This window comes from Vanellus vanellus (genome assembly GCF_965231255.1).
Source record: "Vanellus vanellus genome assembly, chromosome: 7".
In the NCBI taxonomy this organism is placed as follows: Eukaryota; Metazoa; Chordata; class Aves; order Charadriiformes; family Charadriidae; genus Vanellus; species Vanellus vanellus.
In genome coordinates this window covers 32,194,044-32,218,530 of record NC_138912.1, presented here as the reverse complement: position 1 = coordinate 32,218,530, position 24,487 = coordinate 32,194,044, and the positions used below count along the sequence as shown (strand labels likewise).

Here is a 24,487-nt window from a genome sequence, read left to right as displayed (position 1 = left end):
ATGCCTGCACGCAGTGCATACGATGAATGTAAATCACCTTGCTTAACATAAGATGTAAGAAACATCTCTGGATAGGGATTCAGTAAAGAAAGAAGTCATCATTTTGTTTGGTTAAAGTAATCATTGGTTTCCTAATATATTTAAGTAGTATGTTTTTAAGTCTCTAGTGAACGTACAGAGCACAACGGAACAGATGGGCTGGAACATCTAATGCAAATAAATGAGTAGTCATGACTGTAAACTTCCAAGACTTTTTTTTTTTTTCTTTTTAAACTTCAGGTGATTTCACATCCTTCTTTAGGTCAAAACAAAGCAAGGCAGGGACCCGAAGTCCTGCATATATTTCTTTATGGGAACTAAATCACCAGGCTCCCCTAGCAAATGCGTGCAGCTCTGACATGGAATTAGCTTATCCTTCTGCATATTTTCCATTTTTGTGTAAGCTCGGTTTTGAATTCACCTGTAAGCCTGTAAGACTCCCTTAGTTATTTTATTATATTGGATTCCTCAGTTGAGCAATTAAGTTAATTTTACTGCACCATGCTTTGATATAAACCATAGCTTTCTCAAGTCCCTGACAGTTGTTTAAACATGACGATAAATCAAATGGTTGACTTATCCTCTAGTGGGTAGAATCCAGGGAAACAAAGATTAAAAGTATGTTGTTTGGATTTTCTGTAAGCTACTAGCCACAATCCATGTCTTCCTCTCCCCTCCTCCCCCTCCCTTTTATCTGCATCAAGGCAATCAAAGATCCCCGTATTCATTTGCTTCTGAGTTAAACCAGAGTAAAAATGTAATATCTTTCCTCTTCGGTAAGACTGAAAAGAGCCTGTACTGACGACTTCAAAAATGATGTTTTGTTAAGGGTATGCCACCATTTTGGGGTTGTCCCCAGTTTCTCCTTTGCCACCTGGTCAGTTCAGAGTGACAGTAATTAGTGCATTTAGCCTCAAACAACTATTGCTATACTAGGAAAAAACATCATTACAATCTAACCCACAGTACGGGCCTTAAAGCAGTTATTCAAATAGGAGCCACAGGACTCTACTGTTAAAATCATACATTGATTTAGCTGACACAATTTACTGATCGGGCACGTTCATAAAAACATATCTCACTCAAATGTCACCGATGAAACCAGACCAGAGCAAGACTTTGACATCTGCATTGTAATACTATCCCTGGCTGCCCACCTACACCAGTAATGGTGGCGCAAAGGAGGAAAGAACAAACAAATCACTCTTTACTATACGCGACCGCCAGAAAAGGCTTCATAACCTATCAACACAAGGGTGCATAAAACACTAAGGATGGCAAGGGAGTGATTCCTCAAGGCACCTAGCCTCTATTCAGCCAGCGACCTACATTTTTGGAAGCCTCAGATGGGCTTTTCAAAGGTATTTTCTGAATTATCATGTACCCATAACTAACTGGGTTGTTAGTAGCAAATCTCTGCATCCTGCCCGCCGCTCTTCCCACGATGGGCATTAACAATTCCCATCTTATGCTTTCACATCGTGTTGCTGATGGGCCTCCTACCTGGTTAGGGACAACCGGCAATGGGCGTCAGTCCCACTGGTCTTGCTGGCAGAGCACGACCACCAAAAGCCCTGTTTTAGCACATGTCAGGCAGGTTGTGTTCTATGGTAATTAGTACGCGGGCTTTTGCTACCTATGACAGAAAACTGTCCAAGTTCAAGCACGTTAAAAATATATGCTTGTGGGACCAAAGACCGCAACATTCCTTACTGCACACAGAATTTATTCAAAATCTATGTTATTAAAGAACAAAAACTTGCCTGATGAATGTACAGAAAGAGGACATCCAGAAAAGATCTGGCCTAAATCACTGCGCTCAACCTTTGCATTTTTCTGGTTGTTTTTTTTTTTTTTGTATGTTTGTTTGTTTTAAATAGCTGTATATTTCAGTTGTTACAGAATTGCTCTGTAAATCATCTTTTCAAATTTACAAAAGAAGAACGCTGACAACATGTCACCCATTCCTCATCTTTTTCTTAGTAATGCGCAAGGAACACAGTCTTCCTCAAATATTCGATTTCAATTATAAGGCAATGTGTAGAGCAAAATCACATTATTGATTCTACTTTTCAAGCCTCAGTTTTCTGTATGTTTTTTTATTTTTTTATACAAGAGCTTTGAATGTTAGACAGACGATATTTTGACAAGGTCTACTTCTTTTGCATTTGCAATGCTACTACCCGAAGTTATGTCATAGAACTGCAAGTAGTCAATAAACAAAGTCTACCAGGGCTCTTCGTATCAGTTTTATACTTTGGCACTTTATCCAGTGCCATCCCATCTGTAGAGTATTATTTCTCTGACAGCCTGATCGTTTTAGCATAAACGGGAACCTGAGTTTTAAACTTAGTTATGCATACTTCTCAACTCCCAGAAATAACGGATATAAGACTGTTTCCCCTCTCTGATTGCCACAAAACAGAATCTCCAAAGATCCCTTTTCCCTAAGGGAAGATTTGTCTCTTGCAAAACTTCTTCCACTTACATAATTTGCTTCTCTGAAGAGTGGAGACCTCGTACTTTTAGAGCGTTCATGGCCTGGAAAGCTTCCTTATGACCAAATGTTTAGTTGCCATCTAAATTCAGCATCCTTCACATCCCTGTTAATATCTGTTGTGACAGCTAAGCAGTTACATTTGTTCAGTTTAAAGTAAAACTGACAAACTTTGAAAAACATACGTAACAAAACACACAACTACAAACATACACGTGTGTTTATGTTTACTTTTTATATACCTTCACTAGGCAAGCAATAAAAGCCAAATAAAATCAAATTGACGCTTATTTTCAACTAAAAAAAAAAAAATCAAACCAAATCTTTTTAAAAGTAGTTTAAACTTTTCTTTTTTGTCAGGTGAAAGAATACACACACATATGCGTACCCCTTAGCTTCCAGGCCAGAAGGGTACTGGACGTAGGAAGACTAAGAATTGCAGGAGACACCTGACGCTGACCCACTGTACCACAGAAATATCAAAAAGGGACCTTTACATTGGCATGAGTGGGCAGGAAACATATCAGGGCTCCCTGGTGGCATATGACACAGATGTGTCATACCTACCCACGCAACCGAGTCCTGATCACAATACAGCAAAGATCCATTTCCTCAGGGCTCTTGCACAGCTCAGCCATCTAAAGCCCGCATTGTATGTTTTTGGGGCTCAAAACGGAATAAAAATCTTCTAGTGATCAGCAACGATTGCAAAGATTATATATATATAGAGAGAGAGAAATGTGCCAAATACCAGCTGAGAATAGGCAAGATAACTTGAATAAAGAATGACTGAAGCGAAACACATAATAATAAGCTAGAATTTCTATTTTAGACTTTTAATTGGCTTTCATATTTTGCTCCTTTGCTATGGCCTTATTGTGACTCTCAGCATGGAGGCATATTGCAGAACAAAACAAAAATAGTTCAGTTAAACTTTCAAAAACCTCTTTAACAGAAATTCAGCCAAAGCAGCACTCATTTATTCCACCCAGGTGGAACTACTATGGTGGTTTACACCAAAGACACCAGATTTATCTTTGGTTGAAGAGGTTTAAGAAAGAGATTTCAGAAAAGAAGAACGCCCTGGGAAAAACTTATATCAAAAATATTTCTTCTTCACAATCATAAAAAATTAAAAGGCCAGGGAACATTGCCTCCTAGATATAAGAAGGACCACAAAGAGAATAGTAATGCTTCAGAAAAGCAGTAAGCAACCTCATAACATCACTCTTCAACATGGGGAGAGATGGAAGAATATTGTTCAAAGGATCCTGGCTTACTGATGGCAAAATGATGGTTTTTCAAAGAAAGCATGGTAAGAAATAACAACTTGAAAAAGAGACGAACTTCAGATTAATCACTCATATGTCTGTGATTTATCTGAAACTTATGAAGAAACTACCATACTAAAGACAAAAGTGCAAGAATAGTGCACTTTTGCACTATTTTTTGCACACTTTTTTTTTTTGCAAGAAAAGTGCAAGAATAGTTAACATCGTTAATTTACTGCCAGAATGGAGTGTCGCTGTAGCTGATCCCATTATATGTCTGGTACCACAGAAATATCAAAAAGTGACCTTTACATTGGCATTAGTGGAATAGTTCAAAAACATGCTTGGATAACATTTATTATCTATAAAAAGGTGCTTTAAGAGAAGCAACACAGTTCTAATAAAAAACAAAACATGCCATTTAATCCCATTCAAATGATTTTAAAATTATATTCATCAAGGAGCCACTAAAGGGTGTAATACATTCAGGCCTTGAGGAAGCATTTGCTTTTACTCCAAAGGCTGATGGGTCAAGAAATGGAGAAATTTATGAGGACACTTGAAAACATATGGATAAGCAATGTCAATTGACAGCATAAAATTCCTTGTGGACAATAAACTACTGGAAAAAATAGTTTTAAAAAATTCTATTCATTGAACATTTAAATTACATTTGCTCTCAAAATAAAAATTAACAGACGTGACTCCTCAACAAGAAATGCTCTGATTTAGCGTTTAGCATTCATTAAGGGAGAGAAACTTTTTGAAGTAAGCAAAAAAGGGAAGGAATAAACTCTTACTGTGCCATTGCCTAAATCAAAGATACATTCACATTATTTACCAGTTTTGATCACTTCATCAAAAGTGATGTAGAGGAAGAAAGAAAGGGTTCAGAGTCATTTTGGCATCAAATTCATTGGAGAAGGGAACAAACAGTCTCCACCAAAGCAAGGCTTTTAAAAAATAAAATAACAGTTTAATTCTCCTGTGTATAGATATAAAAGATATAGATATATATATATGGAAATGATGATCAGGGCATTAGGGGAAGGATGATTAGGGGATTAGAACAGCTCTCCAATGAGGAAAGGCTGAGGGACCTGGGTCTCTTTAGTCTAGAGAAAAGAAGATCGAGGGGGGATCTTATTAATGCTTATAAATACTTAAAGGGAGAGTGCCAGGGGGATGGGAGGAGTCTTTTTTCAGTGGTGCCCAGTGATAGGACAAGAGGTAACGGGCACAAACTTGAACATAGGAAGTTCCATCTTAACATGAGGAGCAACTTCTTTACTTTGAGGGTGGCAGAGCACTGGAACAGGCTGCCCAGAGAGGTTGTGGAGTCTCCCGCTCTGGAGACATTCCAAACCCGCCTGGACGCTGTCCTGTGTAACTTGCTGTAGGTGGCCCTGCTCTAGCGGGGGGGGGGTGGACTAGATGATCTCCAGAGGTCCCTTCCAACCCTGACCATTCTGTGATTCTGCAATACACAGGGATCATATTACTTCATTTGCTCAAAGCAAACACATCTGCCCACAATGAAAAAAGGCACAGGTTATTACATATGTTGTGGTAACTTATAATCACCCTGAAGACCTGATTGCCAGCGGGAATTACACAAACAGTTTGCTAGATTTACAAAAGCTTAGAAATGTGTGATTCCAATACCAATGTCCACCTGGGATGAGATGGTAGGAGCTACCCACTGCGTGTTTCTTGAGGATCCTGGCTGTAGCTTGACCCAGAAAGAAACTTTCCATACGACAGTGTTAGTCAATACTCATCTGTTATAGTACCAGAAAACTCAGGTGGCACAACAGCATTTTGTATGGACTCGCAATTTGTCTGGTAACCTCCTCTTACGCTATGCAGAGACATTTTTGAATAGGAGGATGTTTTCCATCTGCAGCGACCACTTTCCATTGCCTTGGGAGTACGACGAAAGCAACTTGCCCCCCCAGCTCTGAAACGTCCTTCTGTCGCTTACGTGACTTTGCAGTGCATTAATGGCCTTCCCGTGGCTCTTCCAGTGTTGCAAAAGCTGTGCCTTGACAATGGGAGATGGTCACTGTGGCTACAGGGACTGTGCTGTGTCTGAAAAGAGACCTCTGCCATGGCAACCAAACACCACAAAAGCTTTCAGGACTTTCTTCTGCTATTATCCTTTTGTTTTTAGCCAGTCAAAGGGAGCAGAAAAATCTCTGGGAAACGGAGAAAGGTAAACGGAATCGAGACAAACATCCGAAATACCTGCCTGTACCATAAATAAGCTGCACTCTCCTGTTTTGCATGAAGCGGCATTGCCCTGTTTGTAACTGCAGCTGAACTGTGATGCTGTCTGAAGAAAATGGAAAGGGGAAGGAGGGGAGGAAGGGTAGTGGTGATTTTTTTTTTTTTTTTTTTCTTTTTTTGCATTGTGTCAGGCAAGTCCTCATTCAGAAAAATGCGTTTAGGGATCTTTCTATGCTAGAGAGATTTAGACTTCTCGTTTCCCATAAAACAAATTTTTAAGGCGCGTTTACATCTCTTTCATGCAGCAGTACATGTTTACAGATGGAAAGTCCCATTTCCTTGGCTGACATCAATTCTCCTTCAGAAAAACAGAATTTCTAGCTCTAATACTTGACAAGGAAAACTTGTCTGTTTATATAAAGAGCTCAATGAGCTAGGAAGAGCGATATTTAAACTATAAACACAACAGTTTAGTTGACAGTGTTATTAAATATTAAGCCCAATTTATGTAGGCGTCTAATCAAATAGCAGCCTTAGTCAGCTTTGGGGACCGAAGTAAATTTGGTTATTGTTGATGTTAATTGAATGAGCTGATCAAGTTATATAAAAATCACCCTACAATACTGAAATCAAACTTCATATGAAAAGTTATTATCACATAGATAGGATGAAGCTGCCAGCTCCATACAGACAACGTAACTGGTGTTCTAAACAGCCCGCCAATCTATGGTTACGCTTCTGGCTTAGGCCAATCTGGCTGTCGTCAGTGGCAGCACGCAGTAGGGCTTACAGAATAGGAGTACGTGCAGTCTCATGGCTGAAGAGCATCCACTGACGTAAGAATTGTAAAAAAGTTAAGTAAAAGCATGGTGACACGTGAGGGAGTGTATACATTTCCTTTAAGTTTGGGATAAACGAAGGAAATCTTGCATTAAATTTCTGTTCTAAGAGAAATGAGTATATGTTCAGTGAACCCCTTAGATTCTCACTCATGTTTCCGATAAGTTCAAACCATCAACTCAGAAAAAAATCCACTCAAATGAGCAAAGGACAAGAGTCAGTACCTGAATAATATAATGAACGACATTCAAAATGCTAGTATTGGAGCTCCCAAAATAATTAGAAACCTTGTAGCCAGAATCAAAGAAGGGCTTATATACTGAAGACTTAGGCAGAGGCTAAGGTACCTAAACTCAAACCCACAACCCCAAAATATGATTCTTATCTGCCATCAAGTTACTAAAAGGAACTTTAGATAGGTGTTGGGTTTTTTTTAATGGATATGCAATTGCTTTTCTGTAACTTAACATGCTGAACTCCATGCCAACAATATTGATACAGCACAAAAATTAAATGAAAACCCCTGTGATCCAGTCTTACCTTCCTGATGCCTTCAGAGGGGTTCGATACACAATTATCTGCCCCATTATTCTTGCTGATAGTCCTCCACAGCTCAGCAAATGTGTTATCCTGCTCCAAAGGGTTTGTCCCTTTTGCTTTGAAGTATTCATACACTGCTGAATCCCTGACTGTACCGTAAGATATATCCATCTGTTTGGACAGATCCTGAAATGTTCTGAAATTCAAGCGATATTGAGATATTAGTATTGCATAGTACATTACCAAGATTTCATTCATCAAAAGGTTTCTTTGTATGCCTGTCATTAGTCAGAAAGCACTTACCCTCACCAAGTAACATTTGCATATCTCTTTCCTCATCATAAAAGAAAACCAAGGAGTAATATAATTGTATTGAGATCACATGGATTTAACTATACCCGAGCTCTTTTTCACCCCAGTGAAGATTTTTTTTGGACAGATAACTTTCACGTTAAATATTACTATGCCAAGTTTGCACAAGAACGTACTGCAATAAAGGCTTGAGCGCAGGAAAAACTCGGATTATAAATATAAACTTCCAGCCCCATCAGCATCACCAGAAATACCTTGCAGAATTCAGTGGAATTAGTTTGCATTACACCAACAGTCCATCTAACTCCAAATCAATACGACTGTTTTAAACAAACAAATAAAAGCCTCGCTTCCAATTTCCACTAAGTCTCTCTCTCTTTCCGTTTTCACAGCCTCTGGTAAAACAGGCATTTTTCATTCTCACACAGGCCTAACTTTCATTTACTCATCATACCACTCTAGAAGTGTAAATGGGCCTCAATGCGAGTGGCTGTGAATGCGCCATTTATTTTCAAATTGTACAGAATGTAATTCACTCCCGTTTTACAGCCTTTTCTGCAGAGAAAAGTGTAAATCACTGCCTGCATCAATGAAAACCAGGCCAAGCTTCAAAACATTTAAGGTGGGCCTCACTGCCGTCAGCAGAAGCATCCTAGCTGTTTTCCACCTTCAGACGTTCCTTCCCATTCCTGTGCCTCCTTCCTTCGTCCTCAAGGATCGCTTCTGTGCAGTGCCACCATATTTTTTTTTTCATCTGAGCGTACGCACACACAAACACACATTCAACCATTGACCACCACATGTGACAGCAGGGACCAAACTGGATCTCATAAATAACGGTTTGTGTTTTATAAATGCATAACTGGATATAATAGCAATGAAATGCTTCTGATATGACCAACTGTGCAACGCTGTTTGAGATCAAACTAAAGCAACCCTCCCTGCCTCCCTCCGTTTCTTTTTCCCAAAAACAGTCTTTGGAAAAAAAAATAATCCTCCTCAAAGCATCTGAAAGGCCCACTCATGCCACCTCCCACCTGCCTCCAACTCCTGGAGCCATGAGAGCAAAATATTTTGCCTTGCAGCTCTTGCAGAAGATTTCTTCACAATGCTCCTGAAGAGCCTTCCCTTGGCCCTGAAGCTGTTTTCCACAGCTGAACACTTGTCATAGACAATATTTTTCTGCCACCCTCTTCCCTGTTTCACTGGGGGATGCCACTGCTTACGCCTCACATCCCTGTAAGAATCCCTACAACACAATTTATAGCAAAGCAATCCGGGCACATCCACAACGCTACATAAAACTATGCAGAAGACTATTCCATCTTCTTCGTCACATCACCTCCAGACCTCCCAGGTTTGGCTCCAAAAGGGCCCCTTTGCCTGGACAGCCCGTGCGGGAGCCTGCCAGCCCCGTCCCCAGAGCGGCAGCACAGCAGGGGCGCCTCTCCCACCCCCGCCAAAACTCTTCAAAAACTCACAAGCTGCTTCGAACAGTTTAAGTGGTTTAAGTTCTTAAATTGTGTTAAGGACTTTTTATCATTTTAAGCTGTTAAGCAGCTTTAAATAAGACTGTGTGAACAGTTTTTTCTCTTTATACATTGCACACTCGTGGATTTGGGCTAACTCCGGGAGTTGCATCAAACCCCAAACCTCCTGTTATTTCTCTAGCTCTGTATATGGCACTTTGGTAAAGTGTGAAATGAACACCCTGAAGGTTGCCGGAAATTCAAAATTCTAGTGAAAAATGAGAGAAGTGGTGTTGGCTTGCTTTCTCTCTTTGTTTAACAATCCTAAAAGTTATATTCTGGTCTCCTAATGTTTCCTGTACATTTCATTGAACAGGACCATTTTTCCTCCTGTCTTGATCTAAATGATTACATGCTACATTTAGTTCCTTCTTTATTTTTTAAAATAAGTTTCATCATATCCCATGGAATTGCTTACATGCTGGGGATGGATGATCTGGCTGTTAAAAGACACGTTTCTGTCTATTCTAGGTACAAATGACGAAGAAAGGTACTCAGTACAAACAGGAGGGTTTCTGCGGCAACATTTTCCACACCGGGTTTGGCATACGGATTTCAGCGTGTGTAGGAGTACATGTTTGGTAGAAACACGGTAGCAGAAAGATGTTTAGCTAATGCTCTTTAACGCAGCTCTCAGCTGATAACAACTTTAACAAATGCCTGCTGCTCATGCTGCCGTTCTGTTTGAAAGTTTGAACACGAGAGTTTGGATATTAAAAAAAAAAATTAAACCTGCAATTTTAATAATGTCAGTATTTTCCGGATTGCCTCTACTGCTGTTTTTGACAGAAATACGCTTTTTGTTTTAGCTAAACTGTACTTTATTGACAATCAGTACTTTTGTTTTAGCTAAATTACATTTTATTGACAATCAGTACTATACAAAAGCACAGTACCTCTTGCTTTTCGAGCAGCACTTTTTCTTCAGTTCTCTAAACATCGCAGGGCACAATGAGCAAATTCAGGCTTTAAATCAAGTGCTTTGCTGGTCCAATAAACAGGTAATCGGTACTGATGGCAGGGAGGGAAGCACAGCCTTTCCCTGGGCGTTGTGAATAAGACAACTACTGCCCCTTTAGCTGGCAGAATTTCCTTAGAAGAGATATTATGGAGTATTGCATGTGCCTTTCTTGCAGTGCCCCCTTTGATGTATTCTGTGAACAGCCACTGCTACAGGACATTCTCCATACTGTACCACCATTGGAAATACCTTGTGAGAGAGACAGATGATCACCAAAGGACACAGTGAGGGTCACAGTAGGTAACCAAGCTTACCGTCAGCTCCTCTAGCATAAATTCAGAAGGACGGTGACTCTTTGAGAAAATAACTTATGCCTTTACCAAATGGATCACTTAGCCAAAAGACTATCTCGGCAATTATCCTGACAGGGAATGCTCTAGACCACAGTTCTTACTCAGTATAAAAAAAAAAAAAAAGTCTCTGTACTGTAATTCTTCACTGAAAGTGGAGGCAATGCTTAGCATCTCCATGGCCAGGACAGTGATCAAACGACCTGAGCAGGGCGGGTATGGTCACATACGTCAAAGACACTGAATAGAGATTAGCATCTCCTGGCTTTTACAAGATGGATTAAGACAATCATAAGTGCAGGTTTTAACTATTGTTATTTTCACAGAATGGTAGGGGTTGGAAGGGACCTTCAGAGATCATCTAGTCCAACCCCCTTGACAAAGCAGGTTCACCTAGAGCAGGTTGCACAGGAAAGGACCCAGGCAGGTATTAAATATCTCTAGAGAAGGAGACTCCACAACCTCTCTGGGCAGCCTATTCCAGTGCTCTGCCACCCCCAAAGTAAAGAAGTTTTTCCTTATGTTCAGACAGAACTTTCTGTGTTCCAGTTTGTACCCGTTGCCTCTTGTCCTGTCGCTGGACACCGCTGAAAAGAGTCTGGCCCCATACTCTTGACACCCATCCGTAGATATTGATAAGCATTGATGAGATCCCCTCCCAGTCTTCTCTTCTCCAGGCTAAATAGACCCAGGTGTCTCAGCTTTTCCCCATAAGAGAGATGCTCCAGTCCCCTGACCATCTTTTGTAGCCCTCTGCTGGACTCTCCCCCTCAGATCTGCGATCCCTAGACAAAATCGTTCACTGCCACATTTCAGATATTGGTTGTATCTTACAATTGTGTCATTCTCTAAAGGCCGCTGCTCTCATTAGACTTCATTTTTGCAACCAGCCATTAGCTGGACCCATCTTCTTTAGCCATTCAAATTCTTGGCTCACTTGCTTATGGCAAAGATTTTGTGCATTTAATATATAAAATTATTTGCAACAAAAATGCGTAGCATAACAAGATGCCCCATTAACCTTACCACCTCAATTATTGGATCTCACAAGCCATTAAGGACTGTCTCTGTAAATGTGATTAAAGATAAAGCTAGTAAAGCAGAAAAAGCCAATGTTCCTCACTTACAGTTACAGGAGCCAAACTTCAATTTGTAGATAAATACACCCACTGTGTGATTGCTATAAGAGGCAAGTACATGTAAACCAATTGATTTAAGTAAACGTATCTACGGTCAATCTAAACAAAAATGGTGTCTTTTAAAACTGCATTACCAGCCAAAATACTTAACGCGTGAAGTTACGCCTGCTAGATAAATGCAACAATTGAGACATAACTTCCAGTGGAGTTGCAATTATTTCATGTAGACTCAATTGCAAACTGGACTTTCTGCTTGTTTTTTATTTTTTAGAAACATATTGGTGTAACCCATATGCTGCAGAATAAACAGTCAGGCAATAGCTGTACCAGCATTTATAATTAGACCTCCGGAAACAATTGCCAGAATAAAAATACCAGTTAAGTTACATTTTTTGGAGATGTTTTTTTCTTACTTGTAAACAATTTGTGTAGCTGTAGATATCTAGACTAAAAATGTGCTACCAGTATAGGTTTATTTTACTCTGGAACCGCTATAAACCCAACACTTTCTGGATGGATAATACAAACGAATCTCGTCTAAGTGATAGACAAAAGCTGTCACTAGGTGTTTTGAAGTAACTGTGGATCTATTAACTCAACTGGTGTCATATCAGGGTTATCAGATGTGATCAAAGTATTTAAAAAAAAAAAAAAAACCAAAACAGGGGAAAAAAAAAACAGATAGGCTCCTGTCATTTCTAAATTAAAATATAATGGTATTTTCTTTCTTTTCATAGCAACTCTAATTTTGTTGTTGTTGTTGTTAATTTAAGGAAGGTTTTTAAACAAAGAAGCAAGGGAAAAAGGCAAAAAAATACTTGCTTATTGAGTTTTTCCTCATCTTTACCATTCATTTTTTTAAAAAGTTTGTTGCAAGCTGCACATCTGGGCTCCTGTGTGTAAAGCCTATGACTGTAAAGAAGCCAACCAGCTGGCATCGCCGTGTCACGCAGTACTGCTCTTTTGCATTACAGTAATAACCGTAGCATTTTATCTTAACTACAGCCTTAGAGAAACCATAATGGGAAAATCCTGACAGCTCCTTGGTTTAGGGGTAGTTTCTCATTAGCATTCACAACTGCCCATGTTCTGACACTCTAAAACGGGATTTTTCCAGTCTACTATTACTTATGGGAAAAGAATATTTCAGCAGTTTCTGAATCCATAGTATTATTTAAAAATGATGCAAGATTTTTCATGCTTAGTTCCTGTTCGTTCATCTGCACATGGACCATTAAGAATGATAAAGTTGAAGTTTAGACACGGAAGTAGCGATCCGCTCTCTACCCTCATTCCCCATTGCGAGTACACTTTAGAGTAACCTCTCCCTTTACAACACTATGTGTGTTTGTCAAACAATACAATAGAAATAATTCCTCTCAACTAAAATTCATTTTCCTAATCAATACGAATCCCTAAGTCATATCCAGGCAGTAAAATAAATTTACTGCTTTTTCCATATTTGGCAGAGAAAGCTCTGTTCTTCCATTACCTCAAACCAGGACACGAAGGAAGCCGGTACCCTGAGATTTTTACTCAATGCAGCATAATGTTTTAGGTGATGGCTGCCATCAAGACAAAGTGTCCCAGACATGATGAGATTTTTTAAGCTGCTCTACCTAAATGAAGCCTTAGAAATGCATACATAAATGGCACAAGTCCTACATTTCTATTTTTAAATACCTTGAAGCTACTTTATTTTCTTTTAAACTTTTTTTTTTTTCAAAAGCTAGGAATTCATGACATCTACGGAATTAAATATAAGTGCAGTTCCTAACTATAACTTGTTTTCTCAACAGGATATATGGGAAATACGGAAATACACGCTTTACTCACTCGGAAAAAAGTAATCCCGCTGAACTTCTAAGTCAAAACTAAGTCAAAATAAAAGTAGCTGAATTGATTTGACAACCTTACACCACTAGTATAAGCCCAAGAAATACCTATGAGCTGAAACCTAGAATATAAAATCCTATCTGAAAATAGATTTATTTGATAAAGTTATCACCAGTGGAAAGCAATGAGTTGAAAGAGAATCCTGCCTCCTGTATACTGCAGAAAAACATTCACATTTTGAGACAAAATTGCTCAGAACTGCACCCTCCATGGATGCATTCGCCAAGACAATGAGAACAAATGAGAAAATGGTGTTTACTGCAGGTGACCACATCAGTCCACCCACTGAGAGATGGACTTGGAAGCCAGGCAGGCTTTGCAGGATCAGCTTCTCATTTGTACATCTCTCCAGTGAGCGAATAGTCTGCAAAGCTGAATCAAGGTTGTGGGTGGTAGCGTGGTGGTATGGATAATTTCTACACGAGCAGAAGATCCTTCTGTTCAGAACCTGAGTCCTAACCTAAGTCCTGTGTAATTTTTACATCCATTTGTGAAGCAGCAAGGCAAAGGATTTGAGCCTTAGTCCATTATTCACAGACGAACAAACTTTGGACTTTGGATCTCCAGTTTTAAGTGAGATTTGTGAGTGAGTATATCATGTCTTAAGACATCTGAAAATGAGTTCAAAGTTCCACGTAAAGACATTCTCTAGAGCTAGTCTACACAAGTGGAATAGTTGAAATGGTTGAAGACCAGGAAAAAAATAAATCATGTTATGGATATAAATTGCCACTAGGTGATGATAGTCTCATTGACTTACAGACTTATGCGAAAAGTTTCACCGTCTTACTGAGCCCAAGTTACAAAAGCACAAACCCACTTGCGAATGGAAGAAAGAATAGCAGTTAGTCCCCCTAAACATTAGTGCAGCCAATACTTAATAAGCCTTCAACTATACTGGAATGTGCGCTATATTAGCTGAATAATGAGATAACATTAGAATTGATCTGTCTTTAGCATTTGCAAGCCTCAAAAGCAAATATCCATCAAAAAAAAAAAATTTCTATAAATTTCCAACATTTGTCCCAGGTCCATATAGGAACGTTACTAGCATGTGTTAAGCTGGATGTAAATACATAAACTAAAAGATGGGCAACTTTAAAGACGATTTTTAGTGAGGCCAATAACATTGTTCAAAGTATTGCTAGGATGGCAGTAGCCACACAGAATACGAAAATGAAAGCAAGTCTATCTCCACATCTAATAACCTTAGACTTCAGAAGAATTACGTCCATGGTTTTAATTTGTGCAACTCTGACTTTCTTTGAAATAAGAAATAATAATCAAGCTGAGCTCTTAAATCAATCATTAAATTGCCAACTTCTCTATAGTGACATGATCAAATTCTGCATTGTTCCATTTGACTGCAAATCAAGTCACTTTAAACGGTCTTAATTCTGCCGCGGTTCAGTGGTGTGCAGAGCAAAGGGTTTCTTCAGCAAATACACTACGCAAAATCTTCACTTTACCGACAGTCTAGTAGAAATCGGCAGCAGTACTTGCATGCTTAGTATACACTTTGCAGGATCAAGTCCTTTACCACCAAATATATCATTCTATAGTTCATATAAAACTCATTTCATCAGCTGTCCATGAAAAATACCATCCACTTTACTCTAAACAAAAGCCGTAACAGAAAAAGCCTCATGGGAGTTTCTACAAGGGAAGCCATAAGCACTGACAGATTAAACTACACTGAATCAATGGAGTTGCAGCCCTTCACACCAGGACTAAACATTTCCAAATCACGTAAGGAGACAAACGGTGCAGGCAGTTACGGCTATGTATGCACTTGTCATCATCAGCGGAGCAGGAACAGCTGCTACACATGATTTCAAAGAAGCAGGGACCTTCCTCCAGTGAAAAAACTAATCAACTGGCATGTGTCACAGGACACGTTGCCATGTCAACTACATACTTTTATTAAAGTTAAACCAAACGGTGATTGAACCCCTCAGCAGGTAATGGCACTACAGCAGCTCCTTATCATAGCATCTCTTTCCATGACGATAATGGTCATTGCTGCCAGTGTGGTGGCATCTATGAACCTGTGTCCGGACTGGGACTCACTGCCCTAAACTAGGTGCAACAAAAAGCAAAATATAACATCGAGTCATGGAATAACTGGAAGAAGGAAGGTAAAGCCAGCTTTGTTTCTGCCACAGGAGGAAGGGGTTTGGTACACGCCTCCTGTGCCATGCGTGATGGCAACAGTTCTGTCACCCCTCCGGCGCCGGATCAGGACCCTCTTTCTCCTGCTGCCCCAAAGAAGTTTCTTTTTTAGGGTAACCAGCATATCTAACAGGTAGGCCAGTACTGCTGAGATCAGTGAAACCATTCACACGCACAAAAGCACGTGCTCCAGGGTTTCCAGGATAGGAGACGAAAGTATAAAAAGTAAGGGAAAGGCAAAAAAAATAGCCAAATAATACGTACACAAAGTACCAGAAGCGCAGAACTTGTACATTCTCTACAATCATTTTATTTCTTTAAAACTACTTCCACCAGCCTCGGTTCCTACGTGCAAAGGAAAAGTCAGGAAAAGTGAACTAAATTTTCTTCTAAATTCCCGATACAGCACTGTGGACTGGAACTCTGTTCCTGCAGAGCTACTCCATGACTCAGTTCTAAAAGAAGGGAACAAACCGTATGCACACCCACCAAAATGCAAAGACAGTCCAGCTACTAATAAACGATACCCTGTCATGCTCATGATTTTAACAGTAATTAATTTCTAACTACACACATTGTATTGGCAAAACATCCGTAGGTTCTTTTTCTAAGAGTCTGAGATGCAGCAGGAATATGTTCTGTTACCATCACTTGAAATCTCACTTTTGCTTTCCTGTTCTCAGAACAATCTGCAGCATTTTTGCTAAAGTCAAAGAAGTGCGGGGAACATAGGACAAAAATGTGTACAGCTAGGCTGTGTCCCATTGCTCCCAGAACTTCATAATATCTTCCAGTGCTTTATTTAGGAAACATGCCCATTTTCTAAAAAAGACTTAATAGGTTTTCTGGCTGAGACTCATCTTCGGATCCAAAAATCAAACTGGATTCTCATCACCATCAATAAAACAGGTTCTTCTGTAAACAAAATTAGACCTCTGGTTATTCCTATCCATTGCTATTTCTAAATGATGCCCTCAGGACCACCTCAGGAACTCCAGTCATCTGCAGTGATCTGCACGAGGGTGACTTGTCTTGTCACTGGATCGTAGAAGTTCATTTTGCCTAGAGCTGACACTGGCTCTGCTCCAGCAGTGCACATAAAGAAATCTGTTAAACAGCTAGAAATAAGCTAAACATCTCCTGATTGCCAGTCCAATGCTTCTAACTATACTTCCACTCCTCCTCTCCTCCAAACCTCTTCCAGGTAATAAGAGCAGAAGTCACTTAGACTACTGATTTTCCCATTGACTAGGATTTGGTTGGGTTTTTTTTTTTTTTGGTTGCTTATTTGTAATATTTGTAATAAATCTTTTCTTTCTGGATGTCCTGTATTTTCTGCATTGTTATCATATAGGAAAGAAACCGTGATGGTCCTTACAGTAGAAGATTACTTTGCTTGAAAGTATTTTTAAAAACAAACAATAGCATAACAATAGTGGTAGCAATGGAAGCTAGTTTCCAAGGATTTGCATCTCAAAGCTGGATTCACTGGCACCCAATAGTTTGTGACCTCTGCATGAAGTTTTTCTTACGGCTGGACATTTATGATCTCAGATGAGTCTATCTGATGTCTAATTGAGGGAGTGAAGTCAGAAGGCAGTCTTTCCTTTGTATTTACAAGAGGCATTTACAGAACTCCTCTTCACCACCCCATTTTTCCATATTTCTAACAAATACCCTTGAAATATTACCCAGTTTGGCCACCGTGTTTGCAATTAAACAATGGAAAGAAGTAGACTCACAAAGAGAAATTTAGACTAATCACATTAGAGCTTTGTTTAAGACGCAGGTCCAGGTTTTCAAAAGCCAGCGCTTTAATTTGTATGCTTCGATCCACATTTAAACTGCTACATGACCGGGCAGATTTTCAGAACGGATCAAGGAAAGTTTTGGTTCAACACTACACCTGCAAGACGTTTGCAGATTCAGTTAAAAGCCTGGAAAGGGATTCAGAGCGGCTGTGAGCGCTTGCTGCTCCTCCTGCAAATCCAGAATAATCAGTCCTGCTAAAAAATCTGGGTTAGCCTGGGTCCTTTACCCACACTCTATATTACATTCAACAGTGAGGAGGAAATTCAAATGCAAAGAAGAACAGGTGAAAACATCACAAGAGCTTGTGGCACTTTTGGGGGAAAGAAATACATCATTTGGACTATTTTTGAATATTTTCTTGCTTTACTTTCAAACCACTTTGCCATTGTGACCTTTCCCTGAGTACCTTGAAGGGTTAACATGTTAATTAAAGCAAGGTATTCTACTACCTTAAATTATTAATTAAAATAAGAACTGCAGCTGGCGTTAAACAGAAAGTCGGTCCCAACAGCAGGTTTTAGTCACTTCACCTAAATCAAACATATCATAAAGTTGGCATGAAAATCATATTGTCTGAATCAAACACATCTGGCAACTGACACACGCTTTTACCTATAATGGAAATAACAAACTACCTCTATTATTTATGCAGATGCACTTTAAATTGTTTGCTACGCCGATGTCTTCTATCACTCACGTTCGGAAGCTAAAAATCCTAATGAAGATTAATGATTAAGATCGAGAGGGAAGAAATTGCTTTCTTCCTTCTCAACCGGTGTTATAAGTACTGCTACCACTGCCGTTCTGTTTTGCACTCGGATGACAAAGAGTAGCTTTTTAATTAAATAGAGTGGGGAACGGATAAGCTCGGATCTTGGCGCTGGCTTATAAAGCCCTTACTCAGGGCGAGCGGCACTTTATACCAGGACTGTTAAGATATCATTATACTGTGAGTAGTTCCATTAAAGTCCATGAAATCCCAGTGTGGGACAAGGTCCTCCTCAACTCTTTATTAATTTTTGATTTATCAGGAGCTGTCGCACACTGCGAGAACGAGGATGCCGGTGTGGAAAGCTCTGGGCTGCTTCCCGCACAAGTGTCAGCGGTCTCATAGCCAGGGTGGAGGGGCTGGATGAATTCACACGGCTCAGATCTGTCAGAGGTACAAAGTGATGCTGGAAAACAGCTTCACACCCTTCCCTTACCACAGGGAGTAAAGCAGAAGCTATCGATGTTGACAGAAAGAAGAGAAGAAAACAGAAGGGCTCTGAAGAGGCATCTTGATTGCTAGAACATGTGCTGGGTACTCCTGGGAAATCAAAACATAAGGCTCTTCATTAATACTGAAAGCACATATAGCATTCAGCAGTTATTATTGATGTCTAAAGTGCAGCATGCATTACATATGCATATATATTTTAAAGTCTGGAGGCCCACTTGCCTGCTTTTCAGAGGACCCAAATTACAAGCGCTTGGTATATGATGTACCTCCCACCTCACCCTGACGTACCATAAGGTAAAGAGGAGACCTTACCCTTTTTGCATCTCCTCACCCTGAACATGAGTCTTGCCTAATACCGAACCTCAAGCCAGAAACACTGACGGAACCGCACCAAAACCAACTGGCTGTTCCTTATATTGAGATCAATTAGCGTATTGGGGAGCCTCATCGCATACCTTGAAATATGAGCTTGGAAACTGCATTACTGCTTTATGAAAGAAACGTAGTAGTTAACATCCACCCCATTCTGACTGATGGTTTTCTATTGTTTTTTAGATAGATACGGCTATTCATAAATCAATTAAATTGAATCAGTGGCTTATTCTCCTAGGCTGGTTTTAATGGTTTAGAAGGCAAACAACTTTAGTGCATGTGATTACATTTCTTGTAATGGAACTTTGGCAGCTGTATCAAAATAGCTTTTCTAAGGCAACGCCATTCTCTCCCTCATCTCCAGATGAGTCTGGAAACGTTCCTGTATTATATTACTTGGGGGCACGCGTGCAGAAGAAGAGAACATTGCTCAGTAAGGCAGATGAGCCCTGGAAGTGGAAAGAACACACGCGATCCCAATCCTTCCCTTAGCAACACAGTATTAATTCCAGAAAAGTTTTCTTTCCCTCCAGAAAATCTTTTGCAACACAGGAACTAAGAACTAATAGGAAAGCACTCATGGTAATACACAGTAGCATCTTAGTTTCCAGGGAAACTAAGAAGCCCCAGCTCCTTTCCCTGCTAAACACCCATAACCTGCATCTGTTGAAAGTGGGTTTGCTGTTGGGTTTGTTGTTTTTTTTTTTTTTATTCATCAGGAATAGTTTCTAAATCTCCTTATGAGGATATTCAATTTTTAAAGCCTTTTCTTTAAATGGCAAGTTTTCCACCTCATTGCGAGATGGTCTATAAACATTTTAGAATCTATCGGAACAACTTTGATTTCAGAAGATGAAATACCATCCTATATATAACTTAAGGTGTTAAGAGTTTAAGGTGTGAGAAAGAATGATCTATCATGGAGACATTTCTAAGGGGAGTGGCTATTTCAGATTTGAATGAAGATTTCAAAGAGAAAAGTAATCACATTAAAAATGTTTGCAAAATGATGGAGGTCACCATCCTGGGGGGGGGGAGGTGGGGGAGGGGGGGAAAGCAGGAGTGACAGCATAATAATAATGGCTTTCAAAAGACCAGACCTCAACAGAGCTCAGGAACTGGAGGATGAAGTCTCTCGGGAAGCTGATTTAGGATAAAGGACTACAGAAGGGTTGGCAATTCCTGAAAGAGACCGTTACCAATGACACAGACGCAAACTATCTTAACCTGAGGAACTACAAGAAGAAATGATAAGAAGCTGTTATAATATCAGCAAGAGCTCTTTCAGGAGCTAGGAAACCAAAAGCTTTTTTTTTTTTTTCCCCTATTTTTCTATTATAATAGAGTAGTGCAACCATTTGACTAAATATGCATACATACTACAAACGCACGGGAATCATACAAATGCATAGGAGAACCAAAAATACATCCTCCTCGCAACACCAATGAATCTAGCGTATACGGTTTGTTCCGCACAAAGCCGTTTGCATCATCCCTCGACTGAAGTTCCCGTGTCCGCAGCAGAGTTGGCCAAGAGACCCGTGCCTGTATCCCAGCTACCCCATACAAAGTTTGATTTCATAATTTATGGCCGATTTCATCAGCACAACATGAAGGAGGTGACAGTGCACTGAGCTCACCAAAGCTGAAACTCTTAACCTCGCACCATACAGCGTAGGCATGCCCAATCTTTAGTCTGTGAAAAAGCGGCTGCTGCACTTTGCTGCAAGAGATCAGCTTTGCAATTGATTGTACAATTGTGGAATTGATAAGTACGATCAATACTTAATTTTTATTGCAGACTATTAATTCAAACCTTGCAACGTGAAAGACGGATCATCTAAGTGAAGCACAGGACTGGCCATAGCATGGTGACACTGGTCGGTGTTAACCAACCAACAAACCACTACTACACACTACAACTCTGCCTCTGCTGGAAAGTTCCCTTCTTTCCTCTCTCCTCCCTCCATCCAAAATAATCTAAAAAAATAAACAATTCCTTATACTCACAGTCATCCTGCTGACATTGCATATATGACAATGAACAGAAGGCGGGAAAATTACTTTCCTGACAGGAGGGTGGGAAATTCCGGTGCTGAACAGCCATGGTACGAGAATGACAGAACCGCTGCTTGCATGGAGATGTTGGTGAGGAACTGCGTGAGATGAGATTTTTTTTTTTTTTTTCATGAGCAAATGAAGCACTTTCCAAAACATGCAACAGATTAACAGACTTGGAAGCTCACAGTATGGCCTGTCTGAGCTGACAAGCAAGTAAGCAAACAGGTACAGCTTTCCCTTCTTACGAGTAGGTACACCTACGTTCAACTTCATCTCGTTGCTTCAGAGGAAGTAACTCACTGTGATAAAGTGCTTACTAATTATCGGTAATTTTGCAAATGCAATTGACTTGCTTGTCCAGGCTGCAGGGTTGCTTTTTGAGAGACCTTGCAACTCTGGGTGATTTGGAAAGCTATGCAGAAATATGCCCTGTATTGCCCCATAACAGAACAACCTGCAGGGCTTTGAGAACAGGGCCCGCTGTTCCACTAATGACTCTGACCAGCACAGGTAAATAGTATAAAAGACACGCAATTTTACAGGTGTTTTGTTTTTTTTTTCCCAGGCAGCTGTTTCACTAGCAAGTGTCATGAAGATATTTATTATTTTTTCCAGGTTCTACCCGGCTTCCCACTTTGAGGGTCTTTGTTGAAATATTCTTCTGACAAAGATGGGGACATGTAACAGTATCTGTCTGTCCAAAAGAACGGCAAGCATGGCCAGCAGGCAAAAACACACGGAACAGTACCTTAACATGCAAAAACCAGTTAGGTAATTCTGCATCGCAGGTGAAACAGATATCTATCTGATATAGTAGAGAAAAACATTAGTGCTTTTGCAGGAATGAAACGCAAATACTTGAGCACGCTGGCCAGCCTGCTTTAATGGTCGTTCCGCACCCACAATCCATTTCCACAGCAGAGCTCACCGTGAAGTTTTTCTTCTTACTCCTGTTTTTGTCCTTAAAAACCGGTGGGCTGAAGTAGTTTTTACAGTTAGGAGAAGTCCGAAGCTTTAAGGCCAGCTCTGTTTGAATTGCTCTGGTAATCTTTATTTTGCCTTTTAATATCCCGTTATATTAAATTTCATTATTGGTTCATGCAAGACGTTAAATCAGCTTCTTTAGGGAAAAACAATAGAAATATAAATATCCTATTGGGCAAAAATCTTCTGCTGCTGCATTTTGTATTTTTTATCCCGTAGGAGTCAAATACAAAATAAACCCCAACAAAATAAGCCATAGGTACTATCCTTCAGATAAAAAGAAACCGCATACTACAACAAAGAAGGTTGAAGTCAGGGACAAATGAGATTTAATGTATGCAGAAAGCATACAGCTACTTTATTCTATGGACAGCCCGTGAATGGCCTATATTAACACAAGAAAATCTGACTTAAAAAGTGACTCAATCCTAGCTGAGAAGAAGAGACTGTGTATCAAATCTCAGATTTGAACCAATCCGTGTACATTTTAATGGGCTGTCATGAGGGTTGCTGCTCTTGCTAGAATTTCACCCTTCCAAAGCATTAAAAAAAAAATCAAAAAATCATTTTATTACCTGCACAGATGGTAGATTTGCTAACGTCATATCCAAATCATTTTCTTCTCTAAACTGTACGTGCATCTGAATGCTAATGCCTCAACCCATTTCAGTCACAGAACTTCCCAGTAACAAGAACAAATGAAGAGATGCTATAATATACGTGTCGTAAAAGTAGAGTTGACGGGGGCGTGGCATGGAAACCCTTGGTTTTCCATTAATCTCCGATATACGCCACCTTTTTGTAATCACAACTGGAGAGATGGAATGCAAGCTTGATTTTCAGCTGTGCGTTCTCATTTTTTTCCAGAAAAACGTCCTTGGGAAATATTTGCACTTACATGCTTGCCTGCTTGCTCAATTACAGGAGTAATTAGGACCCATTTTAAACCGCGGTTGAACGGCATATGCCAACGATCCGAAAGCTTTTTAAAAGGCTCCAGACTTTGCGAAGCCCCGGGTTTCCCAGAAGCACCCGCTGGGCAACACCAGCAATGACAGTGAAACGACAAGACAGACGCTGGGGCTTCTAGCGCTGGCGACAACACAGTGTCTTTGTCCTGAACGGTGCCCGAAGGCGAACCGCTGGCGAGCTCTGCCCTCGAGCGCTGCTGCCCCGCTGCGCAGCACTGCCTACCACAGCTCTTCCACGTGGTCTACACAGGGAATGTTCCGGAAAGAAATAAAAGTTTTGAGTTTTTGTCCTTGCTCATTCACTTGCATCTTTCTTACACTCTTTTTTAGCCTTCGTTTTTTATGGATGAACTTAATCCAGTTATTTAATGATTGAAGCTTTTGCTCACAGGCCTTAAATAATAATCACGATAATTATTTTTTATCATGCTCATTCATACATGCCTCCTGCCAACGCGCCTGAGGTGCTGCGCAGACACTGCAAAACACAGTGCAAATTGAACATAACAAAATTAAACACACACAAAAAAGAAAATCCAATGAAATATTTAGAAAGCCGTGTACGATATTAACAACTGAAAGGCTGCTTTCAAACACAAGGAATTTAAAGGCAAAAATCACTGCAAATACAGAGGGATTCCTGTGAGGTTCTTGCTACCAACCTTATCAAATCCACTTAACTACAGCAGATGAAACCTTTGTTCGTTTCCCTCGAGTGGGCATCTTCAAAATACCTTCCTCATTTTCTTTTAAAATATTTTGAGATTGTTTCTGTTTCGTATGCAACCCAGAAAATCTATCTTTTTTTGATACCTGCAGAGCTATTATAATATGGTTGTTTCTGGCCATCATCTTTAAAGCAGCTAAACTGACAATGGGCCATATAAGATATGAAAACATTTTTACTCTGTTGTACAGAAGGGGAACTGAGGCAGCGAGGAGGCCAAGCTCACCAAGATCAAGCAAAGCTTGTGGCAGAAAAAGAATCTGCACTCGGGTCTTCCAAGTGCCAGACTATGACCCCAACTAAGCTGCAATAAATCTTCAGCTGTCACCAAAACACATGAAATCTGGGGATACGATTGCAAGTAAGGGAATCCTAGATCATGAAATAACAGCTGTGAACTTAAAAGCAGATATAACGTGTTTGTACGCAGTCCACAAACGCGTATATATAGATGCCTTTCGAAACATCCATAGCGTGTGCAAATGTTAAGGATCAGTTTGATAAAATCTTCAATTTAAACTCTTTTGAATTTGCAAATAACCCACTTTATTATGTCCTATTTT

The 24,487-nt window shown here is 39.9% G+C and overlaps 1 protein-coding gene across 1 annotated transcript in view; it reads right to left on the bottom strand.

The window, feature by feature from the left end:
- GRID1 (glutamate ionotropic receptor delta type subunit 1) overlaps positions 1 to 24,487 on the bottom strand; it is a gene marked incomplete at both ends in the record, with an annotated part of 544,988 nt that overhangs the window by 20,813 nt on the left and 499,688 nt on the right. Inside the window, one exon of the mRNA XM_082486453.1 lies at positions 7,417 to 7,612. Coding sequence (XP_082342579.1) covers positions 7,417 to 7,612 — 196 coding nt within the window. The remainder of the gene's footprint in view (positions 1 to 7,416; positions 7,613 to 24,487) is intronic.